At 40.1% G+C, this 23,604-nt stretch overlaps 1 protein-coding gene across 2 annotated transcripts in view; it reads left to right on the top strand.

Annotated features, from left to right (window-relative positions):
• The window catches only part of lrrc40 (leucine rich repeat containing 40), a 64,048-nt gene extending 42,530 nt beyond the window's left edge, over window positions 1-21,518 (top strand). Inside the window, exons 6-15 of one of the 2 annotated variants that reach the window (XM_084546692.1) lie at window positions 981-1,120; window positions 1,275-1,447; window positions 1,821-1,911; window positions 2,313-2,358; window positions 3,582-3,684; window positions 5,085-5,192; window positions 5,309-5,419; window positions 12,526-12,603; window positions 19,456-19,641; window positions 20,512-21,518. In XM_084546692.1, coding sequence (XP_084402818.1) covers window positions 981-1,120; window positions 1,275-1,447; window positions 1,821-1,911; window positions 2,313-2,358; window positions 3,582-3,684; window positions 5,085-5,192; window positions 5,309-5,419; window positions 12,526-12,603; window positions 19,456-19,641; window positions 20,512-20,617 — 1,142 coding nt within the window. In that variant the 3' untranslated portion in view covers window positions 20,618-21,518. The remainder of the gene's footprint in view (window positions 1-980; window positions 1,121-1,274; window positions 1,448-1,820; window positions 1,912-2,312; window positions 2,359-3,581; window positions 3,685-5,084; window positions 5,193-5,308; window positions 5,420-12,525; window positions 12,604-19,455; window positions 19,642-20,511) is intronic. The other variant, XM_084546693.1, reaches the window with a different exon arrangement.
• The last annotated feature ends 2,086 nt before the right edge of the window (window positions 21,519-23,604 follow it).

The following is a 23,604-nucleotide window of genomic DNA, read 5'->3' as shown; positions in this document are numbered from 1 at the left end:
TTCCTTCTGCTGCTCTCGCCTCTTCCTCTCCTCCCTTCACTTTCTTTTGTCTGTGTCTACCGGGCAGATTTATGAGATGCAGATTTGATATGAGCTGGATTCTGCTCAGTTCTGTTAAGTGATTATCCTTGCCACTATTGTCTTGGTTCTGGCGCATGGGGTTTCGGTTTGGATTTTGTTATTGATGCAATAAATAAAATTAGAGTGAACTGAATTCCAGTCAAAATGCTCACTGCAAACACAATAGTCTACAAGGAGACATGTACAGACAAAGCAATTTGTAAATGTACCTTAATAACTATTAAGCATAGATTTTTTAAAAAATATTTTTTTTTCTTTTTAAAAAGGGATAAGCTATGCTTTCTGTGCTCCACCTCTGTAATGTTACTTCATTCTTACCTGAACGGAAATAATATATGTCGCCTAAGAAAAAAACAAACAAAACAGAATTACAGAGAATGAGGTAATGCAATGGTAAATAAGTTTAAACAGATGTACTGTCCAGAGGATAACTGTGTCCTTTGGTTGTGGAGGAAAGAATCTGACTGCTGAAACGACCTCTGGAAGCACTCCTTCTTGCACTGTGGGTACAGTCTGTGTCTGTGGCTAAAGGAGCCACCTAATATCCCATGAAAATAAGTTTTTGTATTTGTTTGAATTAATGATTTGTACATATCTGCGAGGTGCTAAGTAAGTGAACCCTTGTTTCAGTATCTGCTGTGTTGGTGGGCTTCCTCACATGAACTGCTTGCTTTAGTCCTTCCAAAACATTTCTATTGAATTAAGGTCAGAACTTTGACTTGGCTATATAAAAACATTGATGTTTTTAACTATTATTTTGTAGAATGACTTGTGTTCTACTGATTCAACTCATAGACCATTAGCTTGTCATTAGCCATTTGAAGAACCAAAAGTATGAATAAAATAAAATAAAAAAACGTTGCCAGTTTTCATTGACTGAAATGTATCTTGATTGGCAGATGTGAAGCTGTTGGACTGCAGCAATAACCAACTGAGTGACATTCCTGCCAGTATATCAAAGTTGTTGGCTCTGGAACAGCTTTACCTTAGACACAACAATCTCCGCAGACTCCCACAACTTCATGCACCTGCAGTCAAGGTAACCATTGAAACTTACGAGATAGAATGACTAATAAGCAAAGGATGTTATTTATAAATGTATTGTGTGTATGTAAACTAAAATAGGTTTTATAACCCGTCAGTGATTTTATCTGAAATGTAATGTCATATAATTTTTGTTTGTGTATATCCAGGAGTTGTATGTCGGGAACAACCAAATTGAGCAGCTGGAGACAAAACAGCTGGCCAGCCTAACATCCATATTTGTCCTAGAACTCAGAGACAACAAGATCAAAATCCTCCCTGAAGAGATTACTTTACTGAGCACGCTTACACGTCTCGACCTCACCAACAATGACATTACCTCGTAGGTCTTCTGCATTATTACACCATTTGCAGTTAATAGTCTATGACCATGAGCAATCAACACATTGAAATATTGAGCCAGTAGTACTCTGTGCACAGTTCCCTCCTTAATTTATCACTGGTATAGCATCCACTTTAGCCTGGAAACCAGCCCGAAGTTCTGATCACAAAATTGTTGTGGGGGAATTTTATTCCAGAATGTGTTATGCTGAAGTGTAAAACATATTGACAGCAAAATAAATTTAAAGGACGATTATGGCACATAATTTGTTGCTCTGATTGGTTGTAGGACTATATTTTTCAGTAGCGATTGAAACACGCCTAGACTCAAATATTTACTAGTTGATTTTGACATAAATTGGGATTTGTGTCAGTATTCCAGCGTCTCTCAGTCTGCTACCCAATCTGAAGGTGTTGCAGCTGGAAGGAAACCCTTTGCGAGGATTCAGGAGAGACCTTCTCACAGTAGGTGACACACTGAACATAGAGCATCCATGTTACTGCCAGCCCCATATTCACTAACTGAAGAAGTTCTGAGCACCCCCTTGAAAATTTGGCCTAAAATGTTCTATTGCGTTACAAATGCATTCGTTTTTGTTGTTGTTGTTGTTGTTGTTTTTTGCATACAGAGCACAGAGCTAAGATCTGATAATAAGTCACAGCTTGAAATGGATATGGAGACACATCTGGATAGTAGATATGAACAGATATATTTAGACAAAGGGACTTACTAATACCCCGTGTAAACATGCCCCTAGTGACGTGTTCCATGTAAAACTGTCAAATCAGTTTTTAACCGTCACCTACTGTTCTGTGGTACAAAAGAAACATAAACTGCTGACTCATATCTCTTGTCTTCATCACAGAAAGGAACAAATGAACTTCTGAAATATTTAGGAGGAAGAATTCAAGGTAAAGTTCACATTTGGTGCTGAAAGGAACTGAACCTAAAGGGCCTTGCAGGACGACGTTGCAATTTCTGTTTTTTCTGCTTGGCTAAAAGTGTCTGCCCAGGACAAACTGCAAGGGCGAAAGGCATCAAACCTGGTAACTTGGTAGAAGTTCTAGCATGTCACTTTGCCAAGGTGTCAATACATATGCCTGCAGCTAGCTGGCCCCATAATATGTCAATTTACGTTTTGCCTCACATCTCGAGAACCGTGTGCACTAGAAACAAAATTCCTTCTCCCTCTGATTCCTTATATAGCCCTGGTTCTAATGGGCTGGGCAACGCCCATTTACACCTGCCATTTTTTTCCCGCCGTTTTGAAAAAATTGCACCTCAAAGCAAAATCAACTCCTCATAGCCCGTTCAACCAATCCTCATCAAACTTAGCATGTATCATTTATGGACAAAGATAATGAAAAGTTCTCAAAGGAACTTTAGCAGGGTTATTAATTACAAAGTTAATTAAAAAAGGCTAATTAATTTTTATGGCGTGGCACTATATAACTCCAAAGCTAATATTTTGTGAAGTATATACCCAAACTTAATCAAGCTTCAACAAGCACCCCAACTCTTGTGACCCTCGGTCTCTAGGGGGCACTACAAAAGCAACATTTCAATTACTCCAAAACTGCAATAGCTAACTTCACAAATTTGGCATACACAATCTGTAAAGTATCGCCCATTGAGTTGCTTGACATTACGTCTACAGGGGGCACTACAGGTGACACGGAAACTTTCATATGACTTTAAGACCTTTCATTTTTTAAGTATTCACCCAATCCTTATGGATCTTAGCAACCAACATTATAATATGCTTGCGTACAATCATGACATGAGTTTTTTTAAATTCAACCAGTAGGGGGCGCTACAACCACTACATGTTTATATCTCACAAACCGCCACAGTAAACTGCTTGAAATTTTACAATAATCATCTGTGGATCACTCCTTACGAGCCCAACAGGTTTCATGCAATATGGTCTATAGGGGGCACTACTGGTGACGTGTAAATGTTTGAGTCCTATCGCCTACTCAGACTGAAGCAATGGCATCTGTGGAAGACTGCATACCAGCCCACCCAATTTCGTTCCTTACAACCCGCCTGACTCATTCACTTGTCAGACAAAGGATTCCTCCGCAGACACTTTGTGCATACTTTTTTTTATTTATTTTTTTATTTGTTTTAGATGAGCCTAAGAGAGCAGATAAAGGACAGTCGGCTATGATGTTACCAAGCCAGTCCATGATCAACGTACATAACATTAAAGCTTTCAAGACCCTGATGTACAGGTTAGTGATACACACTATATTTGTGTTTAATAAACACATAGTCAAACATTTGTTGTCCCTCCAGAGTTCAAGAACAATTGTTTTTTTTCTTTTGGGAAAATGAATTTGTAATGAATGGGCTGACACGTTTAAATGCATCAATAAATATTAATCAGAACTCATGTCAGGGACTTGTTTAAGGAAGAAAAAAAAATATCTGTGAACTAGAGGTGTAACGGTACACACAAGTCACCTTGGTGTGGGGGTCACGGTTTGGTATGGGTTTGGCACAATGGGAAAAAAGCAACAAACTCACACATGTATAAAACTAGCTTTTTTCATTTATTTTGAACAGACAATAGACTGAAAAAACTAAAAATCAATTCCTGTTATAAAAGTAAAATATAGATAACATAAAACAAATGCATTAGGAGGGTTCTCATACCATTCATTCATTTTGTTCATACAGAGGAAAAGAAAAAGCACAGTTTCTTGTTGGGATAAACTGAGGTAGTCAGATAACTGGCAACTTTGATAACTTCATTATAAGAAACTAACATGTGGCACACATGTTTTTTTTCCCACACCAGTGACAGATATATCGGGGTGAAGCGGGGTGACGTGTGTAAGCATGCTTGATGTGTTTCCAGCGATGTACCGCACCTCCGCGAAACATCGTCGGTAGACAGTCTTTGTCTGGTCCACCACTCCCGTGCCATCGCCCTTATGTTGAACCGGGAAACCAAAGTGTTCCCACACTGGTGATTTAAATGAAGACGGCAGCTACTCCAACTCCACACTTCTCTTAGTGGTCCACACTCTCAATTACTTTTCTTCTTCGTCTGTTTTTCTTCTTCTGTAAGCTAATGACATTATCTGGCAGCTTTTAGGCTCAGTTCTGCCAACTGGATTGAAGTGAGGACTCGACTTTTTCTTTTTTTTAATAGGCTGCTCACTCTTATTCGGCATATGACTACGTGTACCGAACCGTGACGCCCGTGCCGTTAGACTGTGGGATGAATACAAATACCATTACACCCCTACTGTGAACTCTACTAATTCACCCAAATCCAGATAAATATTTATGCATAACCCAATGATTTTGTGGCACAAATCACAATTTGTGAGTTGCACATTTGGCTTTAATAGGTTGACAAATGTGGGTAATATAAATATATATTTCATTATTAATTGCCACATTATTAATATACAGTTTTTAATGATTGTTTAAACCATTTACTAAAATAAAACTGTGGTTCACATCACAGCATTTTAGGCATTTATATGAAATTTAGCTTAAGTAACTTAAGTTTAGAGTCATTCAAGTTTACACATTTAGAGTCACTTTTCTTGAGACAATTTGTATTGTTATTGACACCATAGAAATAAAACTGAATTGAATTAAATTTGTTTGTGTTTAGTGAGAAGCAGGCTGTTAGTATTCCAGATGAGGTCTATGATGCTGCAGTAGGCCATGATATTGTCACTGTTAACTTCAGCAAGAACCAGCTGACGTGTGTACCTCCAAGGTAAAATTAAATCACACACGATGTTAAGACTGTGTGACAGAGATTAAGGATTATGTCAAAACAAAAGGCAGTTTTGATAAAGCTGATTGCCGGACTAACACTATTTCTGTGAACAGGCTGGCGGAGTTCCGCTACTCGGTATCAGACATCAATCTGGGTTTCAACAAACTGCACTCCTGTTCTCCTGACATCTGCAAGTTACTAAAGTTGTCGCACATTGATCTCAGGTACGAGTTTTAGGCTTTGAATTAAATTTTATTTAGAAAGATAAAAACTGTTCGAGTATCATTGTCCCAGTATTCCAGAAACCAAGTTGTGGCATGGATCTTCAGTTAACACAGTTGAGAATATATAGATATACACACACACACACACACACGCTGCTTGGATGTCGCCCGGGTGAACAAGGTCTGCGTCAGGTGCTAGGGAACCAGGGCAACCTGACGAGAAATGGGCTACTGGAACAAGACATAGATGGACAAAGGCAGAAAACACGGAACTGTTGGAATGCTACTATATGAGCAACCCCAGAGAGAAGGGATACATGCAGCGAATGTGGGACCAATGGTCATTTCGAAACCCACAATCAAGGCTAACAACGAAACAGCTGTTAGCCCACTGTTCCAACATCCGCAATCGAAAACTCCTATTACAACTAGAGATTGATGAGATACAACAACAATGCTACGGAAAGGGGGTGCCAGGACGACAGGTCAGTGGGGGGATGCCACCATCACCCCCACAATCAGAGATTGGGTACCAAGCCCCAACAGATACCAGCCTCAGTGCAAGAGCTGCTGACCTGAGAATGAAGATCATGGCACAATTAGAAGCCTGGAACCCCCCTCAAATACCGAAGCTGACTTGTAAAGTACCTTCAGAAGATCTGCTAGTGGATGTGAATGCTGCACTAACAACAATCCCTACGGGAACCATCACTGAGACCAATAAGCTGATACACAGTACAGCAACAGTAATCCTAGAAATGCTTGGCTACAAGATGGGCTCAAACCATGACAGGCAGCACCCTCCATGGAGAATACAGCAAGAAGCCAAGATAAGGGCAACACGGAGAGAAGTTAGCCAGCTGACAGAACTACAGAAAACTCGAAACTGCCAAACAGAGACTAACAGCACTGGCCACCCGGCTGAAGAGATACACCAAGGAGGCAGAGGCCAGGAGAATAAACAAGCTGTTCTCCACTGAACCAGCCAAGGTGTACTCTCAGTGGCAGGGAGGAAATAACAACCGGTCAGACCCACCAAGAGCTGAGGTGGAAGAATACTGGAAGGGTATATGGGAAAAAGAGGCATCACACAACCCAGAAGCCCAATGGCTCGTGGACCTAAGAGCAGACCACAGCAACCTCCCAGAACAAGAACCAGTAACCATCTCAATGGGAGACATCCAAGAAAGAGTGTCAAAGATGAAGAGCTGGACAGCACCAGACCCCGATATGATCCATGCCTGCTGGCTGAAGAAGCTAACGGCACTCCATGAACACCTAGCAGCACAGATGAACCAGCTGCTAAGGGATGGGTCCCACCCAGAGTGGCTAACCCAGGGCAGGACGGTCCTAATCCTTAAGGACCCCCAGAAGGGGCCTATCCCATCCAACTACCGGCCAATAACCTGTCTCTCCACAACATGGAAGGCCCTGTCAGGCATCATTGCGGCTAAGATGAGTAAGCACGTAGCCCAATACATGAGCGGGGCTCAGAAGAGAATTGGCAGCAACACCAGAAGAGCCAAGCACCAGCTACTGGTCAATGCAGCACTCGCCCAAGACTGTAAGAGCAGACAGACCAACCTGTGCACCGCCTGGATTGACTACAAGAAAGCTTACGACTCAATGCGACACACATGGATAATGGAATGTCTGGAACTGTATAAGATCAACAGGAACCTAAGGGCCTTCATCCAGAACTCGATGGGAATGTGGAAGACAACCCTAGAGGCCAACTCAAAGCCAATTGCCCAAGTCAACATCAATTGTGGCATATACCAAGGAGATGCACTATCACCACTGCTGTTCTGCATAGGCCTGAACCCCCTCAGTCAGATCATCACAAAGAGTGGTTACGGGTACCAATTCCGAAGTGGAGCAACAATTAGCCACCTGCTCTACATGGATGACATCAAGCTGTAAACCAGGAATGAGCGAGAAATCGACTCACTGATCCACACCACCAGGATCTACAGCAACGACATAAGGATGTCATTCGGATTGGACAAGTGTGGCTGGATGGTCTCAAAGAGTGGCAAGATGATCAGAACTGAAGGGGTCGACCTACCAGAGGGCAACATAGGTGATATCCAAGACAGCTACAAGTACCATGGTATCCCACAGGCTAACGGAAACCATGAGGAAGCCGCAAGGAAGTCAACCACAACCAAATACCTCCAGAGAGTGAGGCAGGTCCTGAAAAGTCAGCTGAATGGCAGGAACAAGATCCAAGCCATCAACATGAATGTCTCAGACAACAGAAACCCATTAAGAGTGCAGAGGAAGAGAAGCAGACAACCTGGAGGGACAAGCCCCTACATGGGACGTACCACCGCCAAATTGAAGAAGTGGCTGAAATCGAGAAGACCTGCCAATGGCTGGAAAAGGCTGGACTCAGAGACAGCACAGAGGCACTGACCATGGCAGCACAAGAACAGGGCCTAGGTACAAGAACCATAGAGGCCAAGATCTACAAGAGTAGATCAGATCCAAGGTGCAGACTATGCAAAGATGCCCCTGAAACAGTCCAACACATAATAGCAGGGTGTAAGATGCTAGCCGGGTCAGCGTACATGGAGAGACACAACCAAGTGGCTGGAATAGTGTACAGGAACATCTGTACCCAGTATGGAATAGAAGTACCCAAATCACCACAGAAGGTGGCTGAGAACAACAGGGCCAAGGTGCTGTGGGACTTCAGCTTCCAGACTGACAAACAGATCCTGGCTAACCAACCAGACATAGTGGTGGTAGACAAGGCGGTGGTGATAGATGTGGCGATACCAGCAGACGCCAACATCAGAAAGCAGGAACACGAAAAGGTTGAAAAGTATCAAGGGTTGAAAGAACAGCTGGAGCAGATGTGGAAGCATATATGTGTATGTATATATATGCATATGCATATGCATATGTGTGTGTGTATATATGCCTATGTATGCATATGTATGCATATGTATATATAGGCATATGTATGCATATGTATATATAGGTATATACAGTCATGGACGAAAGTATTGGCACCCCTGGAACTTTTCCAGAAAATGCACCATTTCTCCCAGAAAAAGTGTTGAAATTACAAATGTTTTGGTACACACGTTTATTTCCTTTAAGTGCATTGGGACAACACAAAAAAGCAGAAGAAAAAAGCCAAATTTGACATAATTTTACACAAAACTCAAAAATTGACTGGACAAAATCATTGGCACCCTCAACTTAATATTTGGTTGCACACCCTTTGGACAAAATAACTGAAACCAATCGCTTCCTATAACCATCAACAAGTTTCTTACACCTCTCAACTGGAATTTTGGACCACTCTTCTTTTGCAAACTGTTCCAGGTCTCTCAGATTTGAAGGGTGCCTTCTCGCAACAGCAATTTTTAGATCTTTCCATAGGTGTTCTATGGGATTTAGATCCGGACTCATTGCTGGCCACTTCAGAATTCTCCAGCGCTTTGTCTCCAACCATTTCTGGGTGCTTTGTGAGGTGTGTTTTGGATCATTGTCCTGCTGGAACACCCATGACCTCTGATGCAGACCCAGCTTTCTGACACTAGGCCCTACATTACGGGCCAGAATGTTTTGATAGTCTCCAGATTTCATGATTCCTTGCACACAATCAATGCACCCAGTCCCAGAGGCAGCAAAACAACCCCAAAACATCTTTGAACCCCCACCGTATTTGACTGTAGGTACCGTGTTCTTTTCTTTGTAGGCCTCATTCGGTTTTCTGTAAACAGTAGAATGACGTGCTTTGCTAAAAAGCTCTACCTTAGTCTCATCTGTCCACAAAACATTGTCCCAGAAGGATTGAGGCTTACTCAGGTATGTTCTTGCAAACTGCAGTCTTGCTTTTTTATGCCTCTGTGTCAGAAGTGGGGTTCTCCTCGGTCTCCTGCCATAGCACTTCATTTCATTCAGACGACGACGTATTGTTCGAGCTGACACCGTTGCACCCTGAGTCTGCAAGACAGCCTGAATTTGTGTGGAAGTTGACTGAGGTTGTTTATCCACCATTCGAACAATCCTGCGTTGCATTCGTGCATCAATTTTTCTCTTTCGTCCACGTCCAGGGAGATTTGCCACAGTTCCATGGGTTAAAAACTTCTTGATTATATTGCGCACAGTTGACAAAGGAACTTTAAGATCTCTGGAGATTGACTTGTAACCTTGAGATTGTTGATATTTTTCCACAATTTTGCTTCTTAAGTCCTCAGACAATTCTCGCCTCGTCTTTCTCTTCTCCATGCTTGGTGTTGCATACACAGGCAAACAACACAAAGGTTGAGTCAACTTTTATACATTCCAACTGGCTTCAGTTTTGATTTCTATATTGCCAGCACCTGTTACTTGCCACAGGTGAGTTTAAATGAGGATCACATGCTTGAAATGAAATTATTTACCCACAGTTTTAATAGGGTGCCAATGATTTTGTCCAGTCAATTTTTGAGTTTTGTGTAAAATTATGTCAAATTTGGCTTTTTTCTTCTGCTTTTTTGTGTTGTCCCAATGCACTTAAAGGAAATAAACGTGTATACCAAAACATTTGTAATTTCAACACTTTTTCTGGGAGAAATGGTGCATTTTCTGGAAAAGTTCCAGGGGTGCCAATACTTTCGTCCATGACTGTATATGTGTATATATATATATATATATATGTATATGTGTGTATATATACATATGTATGTGTGTGTGTGTGTGTGTGTGTGTGTATATATATATATATATATATATATATATATGTGGCAAGTAACGAAGTACAAATACTTCGTTACTGTACTTAAGTAGATTTTTCAGGTATCTGTACTTTACTTGAGTATTTCTTTTTCTGACGACTTTTTACTTTTACTCCCAACATTTGTACACAGATATCTGTACTTTCTACTCCTTACATTTGAAAAACAGGCTCGTTACTTTTTTAACCTCCACGGATGACAAGACATAAAAGACATGACATGATCGGACTGGACATCATAGACATGATCGGACATGACTAGAGCATCAGACTAGAGAAGGAAAGTCTACCATGCGCTTCCTGTGTTCTTCTTCTACTGTTTTGAACAGGCAGCCTGATTGGTTTGAGCTCTGCTGCCACCTAGTGACTGGAAGCTTGTTTATCGTTCAAGCACCATTAAAGACAGTAATACTGAAAGTCCACCTGACCACACAATTTGAGAACTACTGGTCTTATGTGAAAAAAAACAAATTCAGGTATGGTGTGGTTTCTGTTGCTATCATTAGCTTTTTGAGGATTTTTTGGAAGCTAGTTTACAACGTTAGCAATTCTATGGAAACACACCATTTTGACCCAGTAACCCTCAGTTTACTATTAAAAATTATCCAGATGCTCATGCAGGACATGTGGTCAATTAAGTCTAGATTATTCTGTTAGAACGTTTTCATTTTGCAAAATTATCAACGGATGAATTGTTTCATTAATGGCAAAATCATTTTTACTTTTTACTTAAGTACATTTCAGAGCCTGTACTTTCTTACTTTTACTTGAGTAAAGGAGTTGAATCAGTACTTTTACTTTTACCAAAGTATTTTTTTACACAGGTATCCATACTTTTACTTAAGTACAGAATGTGAATACTTTTGCCACCTGTGTATATGTATATGTGTATATGTATGTGTGTGTATATATATATATGTCTTGTCACTTCCCGTCTGGATTATTGCAACTCTCTCCTCTTTGGCCTTCCACACAAATCTCTCCATAAACTTCAACTAGTCCAGAAGTCAGCTGCCCGCATCATAACTCAAACCCCCTCCATTCACCACATCACTCCTGTCCTTCAAGAACTTCATTGGCTCCCAGTTCAATCTCGCATCCAATTTAAAGTCCTCCTGCTTACTTTCAAGGCCATTCACAACCTCACCCCCCCATATTTGTCTGATCTCCTCCATGTTCCCACTCCCTCCCGCTCTCTACGATCATCTTCCTCCGTACATCTGTCTGTCCCTACTGCCCGTCTTACCACCATGGGGAGCAGAGCATTCAGCCGCTCTGCTCCCCGTCTCTGGAATTCACTACCACCCCAACTCAGAAATATTGATTCATTTCCCCATTTCAAATCTCAACTCAAAACATATCTGTTTAAAACTGCCTACTCCACTTGATGACAATTACTCTGCCCCCCCCCCCCCCCCCCATATTTTATTCTCTGCTGTTTCTTTTATGAATTGCTGTTTCGTTTTATGAATTGCTGTTTCTTTTATGAATTACTGTTTCTTTTTATGAATTGCTGTTTCTTTTATGAATGTATGTACGGTGTCCTTGAGTGCCAAGAAAGGCGCCTATAAATAAAATGCATTATTATTATTATTATTATGTATTTATAATAGTTATAATAATACATCTTTTGTACGTTTTAACGATTACAACCTAGCCAATGCCACTGAAACTAAATGCACACATTTCAGAGAAATATTAAAGCTGAAATCTTAAAATTGAATTAAACAAGTAAGAAGCAGTTCACATGTTCGCATTGGAGAAGCTGACCTAATAGTAATTATCAGGTAACCAGTCGTATCTTTCACTTTAGCATGTAAAGAAGAAGGAATGAAATGGCTACGAACATATACATTTTTTAATTTTTAATTCTGCTTAGTATGTTTAAAACAGTCATAAAATATTTATATATAGGATGCTTTATTGTCATTGCCGGTAAACTATTTCTTCAATATAACATTAAGAAATGTTAAGCTTATATTATGTAGGAGAGGCATTAACCCAACATTACTGCTGCTCCTAAAACCCAACCTCTACTAGCAACCAATGTGAATATCAAAATAAGTGAAAATACATAACAACAATTTAAAGAAAAGCAGCAAATCTTCACATTTGTGAAGCTGAAATCATCAAAAGTTTTTATGTGAAAAATTACACAACTTCATCATATTAAGTTTGGCATTCAATTAACAGTCCACCTTCAAGGATTTAAAACTCAAAGTTTACAACTTGAATCTTGACTTTCACTTGGGACTCAGGACTTACTTGTGACTTGCAGTGACATAGTTCCAGATCTCGTATGAACTCAGTTTCTGAGAAAGATCACAATAAGTGTTAATGTTGCGTTTATGTCCTGCCTGTTTTCTTTCAGGAATAACCACCTGTGTGACTTACCATCTGAAATGATGAACCTAACTAAACTATCCTCTATAATCCTCAGTTTCAACAGGTAACTCACTATTTCCGTGCAGATTCTAGTTCTCATATTCTCATTTGCTTTTGTTTCCAGGCACCTGAAATTCCTACATATGTTAGCTACTGTAGTTTCATTTTATCTAAAGCGAAGAGGACAATAAAATGTCCTGGGGGGGCTCAGAGAGAATTTGAACACTTTGGCACATCTCTGCCAAAGCAGCCTCGTTTATTTCCTTTATTGATCCCTCATGGGGAAATTGTTTCTCTACATTCAACCCATGCATTCATTCACACGTGATGTATGCACTCAAATCAGTGGGCTGTGTCGAACATTTTTTGGGGATGTTGGGTGCTTGCCCATGGCACCTTGGTCATGGACATAGAGGGCATTAAACCTCACAGTTACAAAATTAAAAGAATACACTAAGAATAACTTAAAAAAAAATCACAGCTACAGGTGACTTGCTGCTACAATCCTTATGCAGCAATGCAGCATAAGGATTGTGCCTCTGGCCACTCATACCAAATTCATGGGTCTCATAAGGGGGCACTACATGTAACAGTACACATAAGTCACGGTTCGGTATGTGTTCGGTACAACGGGGAAAAAAAAGCAAGAAAAACTCACATGTATAAAAATAAAAGCTTTTTTCATTTATTTAAACAGACACCAATAGACTGAAAAAATAACTAAAAAAATAGACTGAAAATCACCTGTTATAAAAGTAAATAATAAAAGTAAAAAATAGAATAAAACATAAAACAAATGCATTAGGAATGTTCTTATACCATTCATTCATTTTGTTCATGCAGAGGAAATGAAAAAGAACAACTTCTTTTAGGGATAAACTGAGGTAGTCAAAGAGCAACTGCCAAACTTTGGTAACTTCATTACAAGTAACTAACATTTTCAGTGTTGTAGTGATGTCAGTGATGTTTTTGGCCCAGTCTGTGCTATTGTCAAGAGGCTGCTTAAAAGCAGAGGGAATAAGTTGTAGCTAACACACGTTTTTTTTCCTCGCACCAGTGACAGACTTATCAGGGCGATGTCGTCTTATGTATGTTAGTGTGTTTGATGTGTTTCCAGTGACGTACTATACCTCGTCGGCAGACCACTGGCGCGCCATCGCCGTTATGTTGCCAAACCAACACAAACCAAAGTGTTCGTACACTGATGATTTAAATGAGGCTCTTCCAACTCCACACGCTCCATTTTCTTCTTTGTCTGTTTTTCTTCTTCTGTAGGCTAATGGCGTTTGCTGGCAGCTTTTAGGCTCATTACCGCCACCTGGACTGAAGTCGACTCGACTTTTTCTTTTATTTAATAGGCTACACTCAGACGTATTCGCCTTATGACTGCGTGCACCGAACGGTGACGCCCGTACCGTCCGTGACACCGCGGGACAAATACAAATACTGTTACACCTCTAGTGTGGAGTTATCTTGCCTCCTCCCAGGCATGCACACATGCTGGCACTAGACTAGAATAACCCCCACATTAGCAATCTGTCCATGGAGTACTACAACTCCATACACTGTAAGAAAAGATACACCATATCTACTCAATAAAAATGAGGCAACAGATTACAAGCAATATTATTAATTATATTTCACAATGTTTGGTATTGAGTAAATATTAATTAAATGAGACCCTTAATAGTTATCCATTTTATATGAGTAGATTTGAATAGAAAACAGTACAGAATTAATTAAAACCTAAACAAAAATATTGAGTTGATTTGAAAAAGAGAAACTCCCTAGTGTGTAAATAGTACTAATAAAAATTTATTTAATTCTATATATCAAGGACATATAATTGAGTAATAATCATCTACATTAATCTGTTCATTAATTTGAATTTAATCAATGCAATGAATTAAATCTAAATATTCTTCTTTCTTAGGAATAACTAGTCTATGGCCCAGAAAGTACAGAACTCCACAAATACTCAAATAAGACTTTTATTAACAATTAACTGCACAACAGTGTACACTGCAACCACAGTCTCATTTCAAGCCAAAGAAAAATCCTCCAGAAGTGCATGTACCGAAACAAAAGCAGAAAAGTGTAATGTGTACGGAGTAAAAAACATTTGTACTTTGAACTAACCACAATAGAAATGTCACTGACATTCATGGGATAAGAGTCCAAATCAGCGCTAACTTACAAACATAGCACTTTCAAATGTGCAATTCTCAAGCTCTGTAGAAGCTGAACATTTTGTAGTACAAAATTTTGCACTGCAACTACAGTCTCATTTCAAGCCAGAAGCTTGCTCTTGAGGGACTGGACTTTGCATCATCCAGTTCCAAGAAAAGTTTTTGGAATACCTCGAAGGTGTACATCAGCTGTCTGGGATAATCGAGATTCAGCGCATAGGTCAAGCCAAGGAGGCCAGAGCAAGCCCTTGCAATATCTCCTCGTCCTGTGATGACTTCCACGCCCTCTATGACAATTCCAATGTTCTTTGGGCTGTTGCTTGTAGAAGCTCCGGTCTTTGGGGTCACAATAATTGCCATTATGAGCTGTTCAATTTCCTCCAAGTTCTCAGTGTCCTGCAACATGAAATTGTAAGTGTCTTAGTATAAAACTGTCAGAAATATATTGCAAGCATATTGCAATACTAGACACTAGTCATTACTAGAATAGTGTTCATCCCTCGAGGTGAGTTCAGAGATTTGGAGAATCTATGACAAGGAGCACTGAAGCTGTTAAAAAAAAAAAAAGATACTACAAAAACACAAAGGTCACAGATCTGTGTCAGCCTACTTGAAAAAATAAAGTAACAGTAGGAGCCACTGTTTGATTCAGCAACTATTTTGTGGATAATTGTGGACTTATTTCAGTAAAAATATAACTTAAATGACGAGTTAACAAGCCATTCATCACCAGTCATCTTTATGGAAAATGGCCGTTTTTTCCAATGGAGTTCGGCGGCCGGCTCACGAAACTCCAACTATCAAACTAAACACAGCTAATCAGATATGAAACAGTATTCTGTTCCTAAAATGTTTTCAGAAACTTTTTTAGTGTACTGTGGAGCTGTAAAATGAGAAAGTTTGTGCCTTGTTAAGCCTCCTCCCCTCCTGCTAACGTTAAGTGCTAACCGCTGTGTACCGGACATTACCACGCTAAAATTAACAAGAGTTATGCATGAAAAGAAATAAAATTGCGGCTGTAAAACGTAACACTGTTAATAGGCTGACTTCATGTGTGATTAGGTAAGTTACCTTCACATTTGCAAGTTGCAACAAAACAGCGAAACAACAGAGAGAAGTTAAGGCTACCTTTACACGGAAACTATCTGAACCAAAAGCGCAAAAGTGGCGTTTCGTTTTCACTTTTAACTCCGCATTTAGACGAGCGTTTCTGAAACAAATCTGTGTTCAAACGGAAATGCAAAAGTGTGTGAAATTTCATACACATAGATGCAGTATACCGCCAGATGGCTAGGTGGCAACACTCCCAATAGTGCCTGCGTAGAGGTATTTACTTTTCTTCTACTTTTCCACGCTTAGCGCGCGAAATATATTAACCAAAACAACCACTTGGATACAAATTATTGCGGCTAGGGCCTGTTGAACCTCCATCGCGGAGCTCGACATGTTGTTTACTTGTTTTTCCGGTCCTGTCGCATGCTTGTCACGTCATTTCTATTCGACGAGAAACGCAGTTTTGCGTTATTCACCCTTTGCACGGTGATGCGAGGGTGGAGCGTTTTTAAGATTTCCACTCTGGAGGGTGGTTTCACTTTTTTGCGTTTTCAACCCCCAAAAACGCCGTCACCATCTAAACGATATAGGACATCCGATAAAATGTTTTGCGCTTTTCACCTCCAATCGTTTCCGTGTAAAGTGCCCCTAAGTTACCTGCCTGGGAAGACATAACGAGCTCCACTGGGTAGATGATAGCCAGCTGCATTCAAAAAAAAAAAGCGCACTTTGACAGGAAGTGCTTTTTAAAATTAAAATTAAAATTTGCCTGATTACATTAATTTGAATTCACTCAATATTCTCTCTATTTGGAATTCGATTAACATAATGCTTATGTTTTATTTAACTACAATGGGTGGATTTTATTCCAAACATTTTTATTTGAAATTTAATTAAATATTTGCCTCAAAATCAAAAACACAATTATATTGAATATATTTTACCTAATACATTAATTCAAATCAACATGACCACAGAATCCTTTCTTACAGTGTACACACAAGTAAGCATGAACCCTAGACATATTTGAAAGGGCCACAGCAAGGTGGGATCCATGGGAGCTAGTAGTTCACACCAAGTCCTCTTTGGTCACGCATTAGCCTTTTACATAGATATGTGCAGCAACAAGCTTTAGATAGTTTAACTGTGTTTGGAATAGTAACATCTAGAGTTTAGGAGGAACTGTGGAGTAGTGGTTAGAGAAGCAGCTTGGGACTGAAGGGTGGCAGGTTTGCATCCCCCCGTGGCATTAAGCAAGCAAGCACCTAACCCCAACTGCGTCACATTGCTGTGTTAATGAATGAATGGGACAAATGCAGAGAAAGAATTTCCCCATGAGGGACATGGGGAATTGTCTGTATTTGAAAATCTGGTCATCAACAGTCCCTAGTCAGGTCATTCTAGTGACAGCTGGGTGTATTTTTTATTTACTTCTGAATATTTAATGTGTCTCTGCTTGCTGCACTTTCACTGTACATTGTTCTCAAAATCTGTTTGGGCAGACACAGTACATGAATAATTGGCAAGTAATTTAAAGTCAAAATCTTATTTTTTTTTAGCCACATATGATCATGCCATAGAAGGAATTTGTCTTGGTACTTGTTGCAATACACATAAGTCTAAGTACAAATAAGAACAATATCAAATGTACTGTTATTTAACTATACAGACTGTGCATTAACGAAGTGTGTTAATGTAATGCATAGACGGAGGTTGTGTATGTGACTTGCATTAATGTAACATGTACTGACTCAACGGTGCGGATAAGAGTCTGTATGTGTGTGAGACAGCACTTGTTACTGAGTCCACTTGCGGATGGAAAGAAAATGTTCTTATAGTGTGAGGTTTTGATCCTGATTGACCCCAGGTTCCTGCTAGAGAGGACAAGAAGATAAGACAGGTTTCATTTGTCACATGCACAGTTATACATAGTACAATGCACAGTGAAATGTATTTTTGTACCTGCAGCCACTAGTAAACAAGTACTACAGTAAAACAGTAGGGCTGGGCGATACGGCTGAAAAATGTATCACGATATAATTTCATATCAGTCTATATCGATAATTATTGATTCATTTTTTTAACCTATATGCCACTGCATCTGTTATTTCTTTATATCGCTTTGACGTTTTGTGGAATGGCACTGCTGCTGTGTACCTCTTACGCTAGATCGCGCTAGACTTTTTCGTTGTCTGTCATTTTGACTGACAGGGTCATAAAAATCCCCGTCACTTTATTTATTTACTTTTTTAAATGATAACAATGACATATTCAGTAGCATTTAATTTTCATTCATTTTTAATAGCGGTGGAAAAAAAAGATTCGGCTCATATAACCGGCCATCAAAGACGACTCAAGAATCATGAATCTAGACGTCTATTTAACCGGCTCAGTTGAGTCCTACCACGTTTGATTGATATAGAATCAATAAACGGCACCATTCAAACAGCATCTCACTCGGCAGAGAAACAAAACGTACTACCCGACTTGACCACTAGCAAACTAAGGCACTCAGACACTCACTCAATACGCAGATACACCAAACTGAACCGACTTTTAGCCTACACTCTCTCTTGATTAGTCAAGAGAGACAAGAGACAATTAATATGCTCACTCACCACCAAGTTTGCAGACAGCATCGGTCTGACTCTTGTCTGACTTAAAATAACCAAAATGTTGCCAAACTGGTGACGAGACCTTTCCTTTTTTATCTACAATTTCACTCCACGCCGTTCTTTGTTGTTGTTGTTGTTGTTGATGATGATGCCACCAACTTGGCTTAGCTGGGTCGTGATAGGTCGAGAGGCTAAAGCCCTTCCTCTGCCTACGTCCCCCAGAATGACTTGCAGTTCTGGCTCGGGGTTTTCTTCCTCTTTTTCTCTAACGGAGTTCAAGTGAAATTATCGAATATTCTATCAAACGTATTTTTAATTCACATGTCTTTTGCGATATAGTTATCGTTTAATCGCCCAGCCCTAAGTGATTGCACATAACACACGGTAAACAAAAAGTAAAAAAAAATATAGAATAAGCTGCAGTGTGTAGATTGGTGCGGAAACCCCATGGTTCTTCTGGTAATGATTGAAACCTGGCATGATTGTTGTAATTCATGATCTTGCAATCTTAAAAGAATTGCAACAATATTGTTTCTTATGGTGAAACTCTCTGTTTATTCACTGTTTGTGAAAGTCCCCTCAGAATAACGACCCCCAACTGCCACATAAACTGCAATAGAAATTGAGACCACAATTTTTATTTTATTTTTTTTGACATGTGAGTTAAAAATTGGTTGAATTGGTTGAAAAGTGTTCAGCAAGCAACAGTCAAAGGGTGATAGTTGTACCATTTCCACCACAGTTACTTATGACACACATACGTAATGTTATGAAAAACAATCGAATATCACATAGACACCTAAATATTACACAATCACCATCTCACTTAAGTTGTTTTTTTGCTGTCTGTCATTTCCCCTTATTCTAAGCTTTTCAGGGCGCTTCCTCTGTCTTTTACTTTCCTTAAAGGGACATCTAAGACCAGGACATTGTCCTTGATGGAGGCTTTGAATAAATTTGCAGGATTGTACTGTAGGGAGCAGAATCAACTGACCTGAGAGCTCTTACAGTGAATTAGAGAATCAGTTTGTCCAGTCAGTGTCTTTGTGCTGATTACAGGTTCAAATCCTTCCCCGAAGTCCTCTATGAGATCCTTTCCCTGGAGACTGTGTTGCTTGATAATAACCAGGTCTGTAGAATGGAGCCTAGACTTTTGATGAAACTGGTTAATCTGTCAACACTGGATCTGTCAAACAATGACCTGATGAACATCCCTCCTGAAGTGGGCCTGTGTACCAGCCTCAGGTATTATTGACCAAATACACAAACTGTCTTGTACTGTCTGCCATCGCAAGCTTGTGTCTTCATCACATCACCACCTGGTGTCTGAAGTGTTCATGTGTAACTGATGTCTGTGTCAATCTTTTTTTTTTTTTTTTCCTCATCATTTACTGGTTCTCTGGATCATTTAAGTTTCCTCTTGTAGTGAAGTAATGTAGAGAGATTTCTGGGTGCAGTGAGTGCAAATTCTGTCTTGTAAATATAGTAAATGCTCTATCAAATAAAAGAAAATGCTTGTGCATTCATTTACAGAAACTGAATCAGGTGAGTTGTAAGTAAGTACTTCTACCACTTCACTTAAGAGATGTTGGTGGGTTTCCTCACGTGAACTGCCTGCTTCGGGTCCTTCCACAAAACTTCTACTGGATCAAGTTCAGGATTTTGACTTGACCATTCGAAAACATTTTTTTTTTTTTTATATATAAACAAAACGACACTGAAAGACACCTGAGTTTCATTACATTAATTGGAAACACTTCTGAACAGATTGATTCTTATCTGGCCTTGATATGAAGTTGTAATCTTAGAGGTGCACTTAACTTTGCCTCTCACAGATATGAAATATTGGCTCAATTTTATGAAAAAACAAATACCAAAGGATAATATGTGTGTTATATTTATTTGACTGCGTTGTCTTTGTCTGCTTTCAGAACATGTGTAAAAATATGCATTTTTTTAGAGGCATTTTTATACAGAAATGTAGAAAGTTCTGAGTGGTGCAAACAGTTTTTAGCAACTCTGTATCTGTTTTTGAGATTTAAAAAGTGCTAGTGAAAGTTGGATTTAACAGATGCAAATACTTGGTTCTGACTTACAATCTGTCTTGTCCCTCAGGTGTCTTAGTTTGGAGGGGAATCCTTTCCGTACACCCAGAGCAGCCATTGTAGCGAAAGGAACAGATGCATTGCTGGAATACCTGCGCAGCCGCATACCTGCATAATCTACCCTCATGATCAAGAAAAAAATAGTTATTCCACTTTTTATTAGTGTATACATTTAAAAATGTTTCTGTTCCAATTTAACTGTAGGGAATTTTCACTTCCTCAGGAAATCTCAGAACATATACACTGATCCGCCACAACCTTAAAAGCACTGACAGGACAAGTAAATAACATTGACCATCTTGTGAATGCAATGATACTTAGACATGTACCACCCACCTAGACCAGACCAGACACCCTCACCCCATAGTAATGACACTCCTTGATGGCAGCAGCCATCTCCAGTAGGATGAAGCCTGACACAGACACACACACTAAAATGGTTCAGGAATAACTCAAATAACATGAAAACAGCACCAGGTTTTGACCTGGCCCTCAAGATTCCAAACTGATAAAGTATCTGTGGCAAGCACTGGAACAAGCCTGATCCACCGAGGCCCCTCCCCTCAACCCATAGCACCTCAGAAGGCCCATGTCCATTCTCTGATGAGTCAGAACTGTTTTGGAGGCACAAGGGAGACCCACACAATATTAGGCAGGTGGTGATAATGTTATGCCTGATCAGTGAATATACAGTATATGTGTATATATATAATGCCAAGGACATCTTTTTTTTTTTGTCCTACAATAAACTGCCATACCCTGCTTTGCATAACAGTTATTTTTTCTAATGAACTGTTCATTTTACTGTTTTAACAATAATCATAATAATGAGTTTTACTGACACTGCATTTTTAAAGAATGTGATCGCAAAAAAAAAAAAAACATTTTTGTGGATGATTTTAATAAAAACTGAGATAACAACAGACAAATGAAATTTTACTTAAATGGACAATGGACTAACAACTAAGAACTTTCTCCACACTGTAAATTCTATCATGGTATTTAATAAAATGTATTTAGTGGCCCTAAGTTATTGTTTGTCAACTCTACACTACAGATACATTTGCTGAGATTTGTAATCGAATAATTGTGCCAACTCATTGTTTTTAAGTTCAATCCCCTTAAATCCCCTTAAAAGTAAGTTTTAGGGGACTTCCGGTTGGGCGATGAGAGGAATGGCGGCGTAGCTTGTAGCTCCCACCAGTCGGAGATAAATAAACCTCCCCCCAACTAACGATAAACCAAATTCAAACAGAAGTTACGAGGAATGAGCGGGGGGACACGCCAGAAAGGCCGAAAAACTCTGAAAACTCGGGAAAAGACTAACGTAATGGAGGTAAGCGGCGAAACAGGGGATAATGGCGGCGAGGCAGCAACCGAAGACGTTACGCCAGCACTACACAAATACTTGTCGGAAATGACTAAAGAAATCCGTGAACTCAAAAACGACATAACGGCACTCAACGCGAATTTTAAACAGGAGTTTGCTAATTTTAAAGAAGAAGTTTACAACAAGCTTAAGGCAAACAAAGACGAACTACAAGATCAGAAAAAAAGTCTCAACGAGGCGCAAACACGCATCGAGGAGCTAGAGACATATAACTTGGAAGCTAAAGACGCTCTGTTGACAACACTGCGTGAGCAGAGAAAGCTACAGGATAAGCTAACCGATCTCGAGGGAAGGTCCAGGAGGAACAATGTACGGATATTTGGAGTTCCAGAGGGCTCGGAGGGGGACTCGGTCACCCGCTTTGTCGAGGAGTTACTACAGAGGGAGCTGGCTCTGCCGGAGGGGACGAGTCTGCTGATTCAACGAGCACACCGAGCGGCAGCGAGGAGGCCCGGTCCCGGGGAGACTCCCCGGTCCATAATCATAAACTTTCTCCGGTATGACATAAAGGAGATGATACTAAGGAAAGCCTGGCAAAAACGGGTAAAAATTGACAACTCGCCTCTGTACTTTGACAACGACTATGCGACCGAGGTGGTACAGCAACGCAGAGCGTATATGGAGATCAAAAAGACCCTCAAGGCCAAAGGCATCCGGTTCCAAACGCCCCTGACCAAAATCAGGATCTACTGGACGGACGGGCCCCGGCTCTACAACAGTGCGCAAGAAGCAGCGAAAGAGATGAGGAAAAGGGGAATGGATGTACAGATGAAGGAAACTGATGAGGAGCGCACGATGGAGGAGCGGATTCAGGCGGCATGGTCATGGCAACGCATCAGGGAACCAGGGGCGTGTGGAGGATTAACGCAACGCACCAGAGGAAGGCTGCAGGAGTTCAGGAGATCCGAAGAGGGAGGAAACATCTGATTGAAACGGGAGATCCGGACAAGCATAAAGTTTCATCTCAAAATAAGTGACCCATCACCATATCTTAGCTATATAGTACAGTACGTTAATGTGCAGACCTGGATATCTATGAGTAAAAGAGAGGTAATGTATCCCTGGGAAAACGTAGGGGTTGGGGGGAAAAGATGGGGAAATAGAGACCAAATTATTTAAATACCCCAGGAGATAACCCTTGTTTACCCATCTGTTTATTGTTAAATACAGAGTTTAAATGCAAATATACCAATATACATTACTAGGCCTCTATACTTTTCATTTTGACTGGTGGAGTGGGAACGCAGAGAAATGTTGGACACTACTAGAAGGCAGGGGGGACTATATGCAGGACCTCTACCCACCTCTAGTGAGGGGCCCCCCCATTACTGGGGGACCTTCCCCTCTCCTACCAACAGGGGCACGGGCATGATTGAAGAGGCCCGTTGTTATCGGAAGTATTGTTTTGGAGTTAGAGTTCTTATTGTTGTTCGAGTTAAAGGTGTCAGTGGGAGAGAAGAGGGAAACTTAAAGAGTGAAGATGATGCAACATAGTCAGCTTAAAGTGGTGTCTCTGAATGTGAATGGGTTAAGTAATCCAATGAAAAGAGGGAAGGTCATAGCAAAACTAAAAAAAGAAAGAGCACAGGTTAATTTTCTACAGGAAACACATTTGTCGGATCAAGAGCATGAAAAATATAAAAGATTGGGATTTAAAAATTCATACTTTAGCTCATTCAAAAATGGGAGGAAAAGGGGGGTATTGATATTGAT

The sequence above is a fragment of the Chelon labrosus genome (assembly GCF_963514085.1).
Source record: "Chelon labrosus genome assembly, chromosome: 6".
Classification (NCBI taxonomy): domain Eukaryota; kingdom Metazoa; phylum Chordata; class Actinopteri; order Mugiliformes; family Mugilidae; genus Chelon; species Chelon labrosus.
The sequence above is the reverse complement of the archived record's forward strand: the minus strand, read 5'-3'. Positions and strand labels throughout refer to the sequence as shown.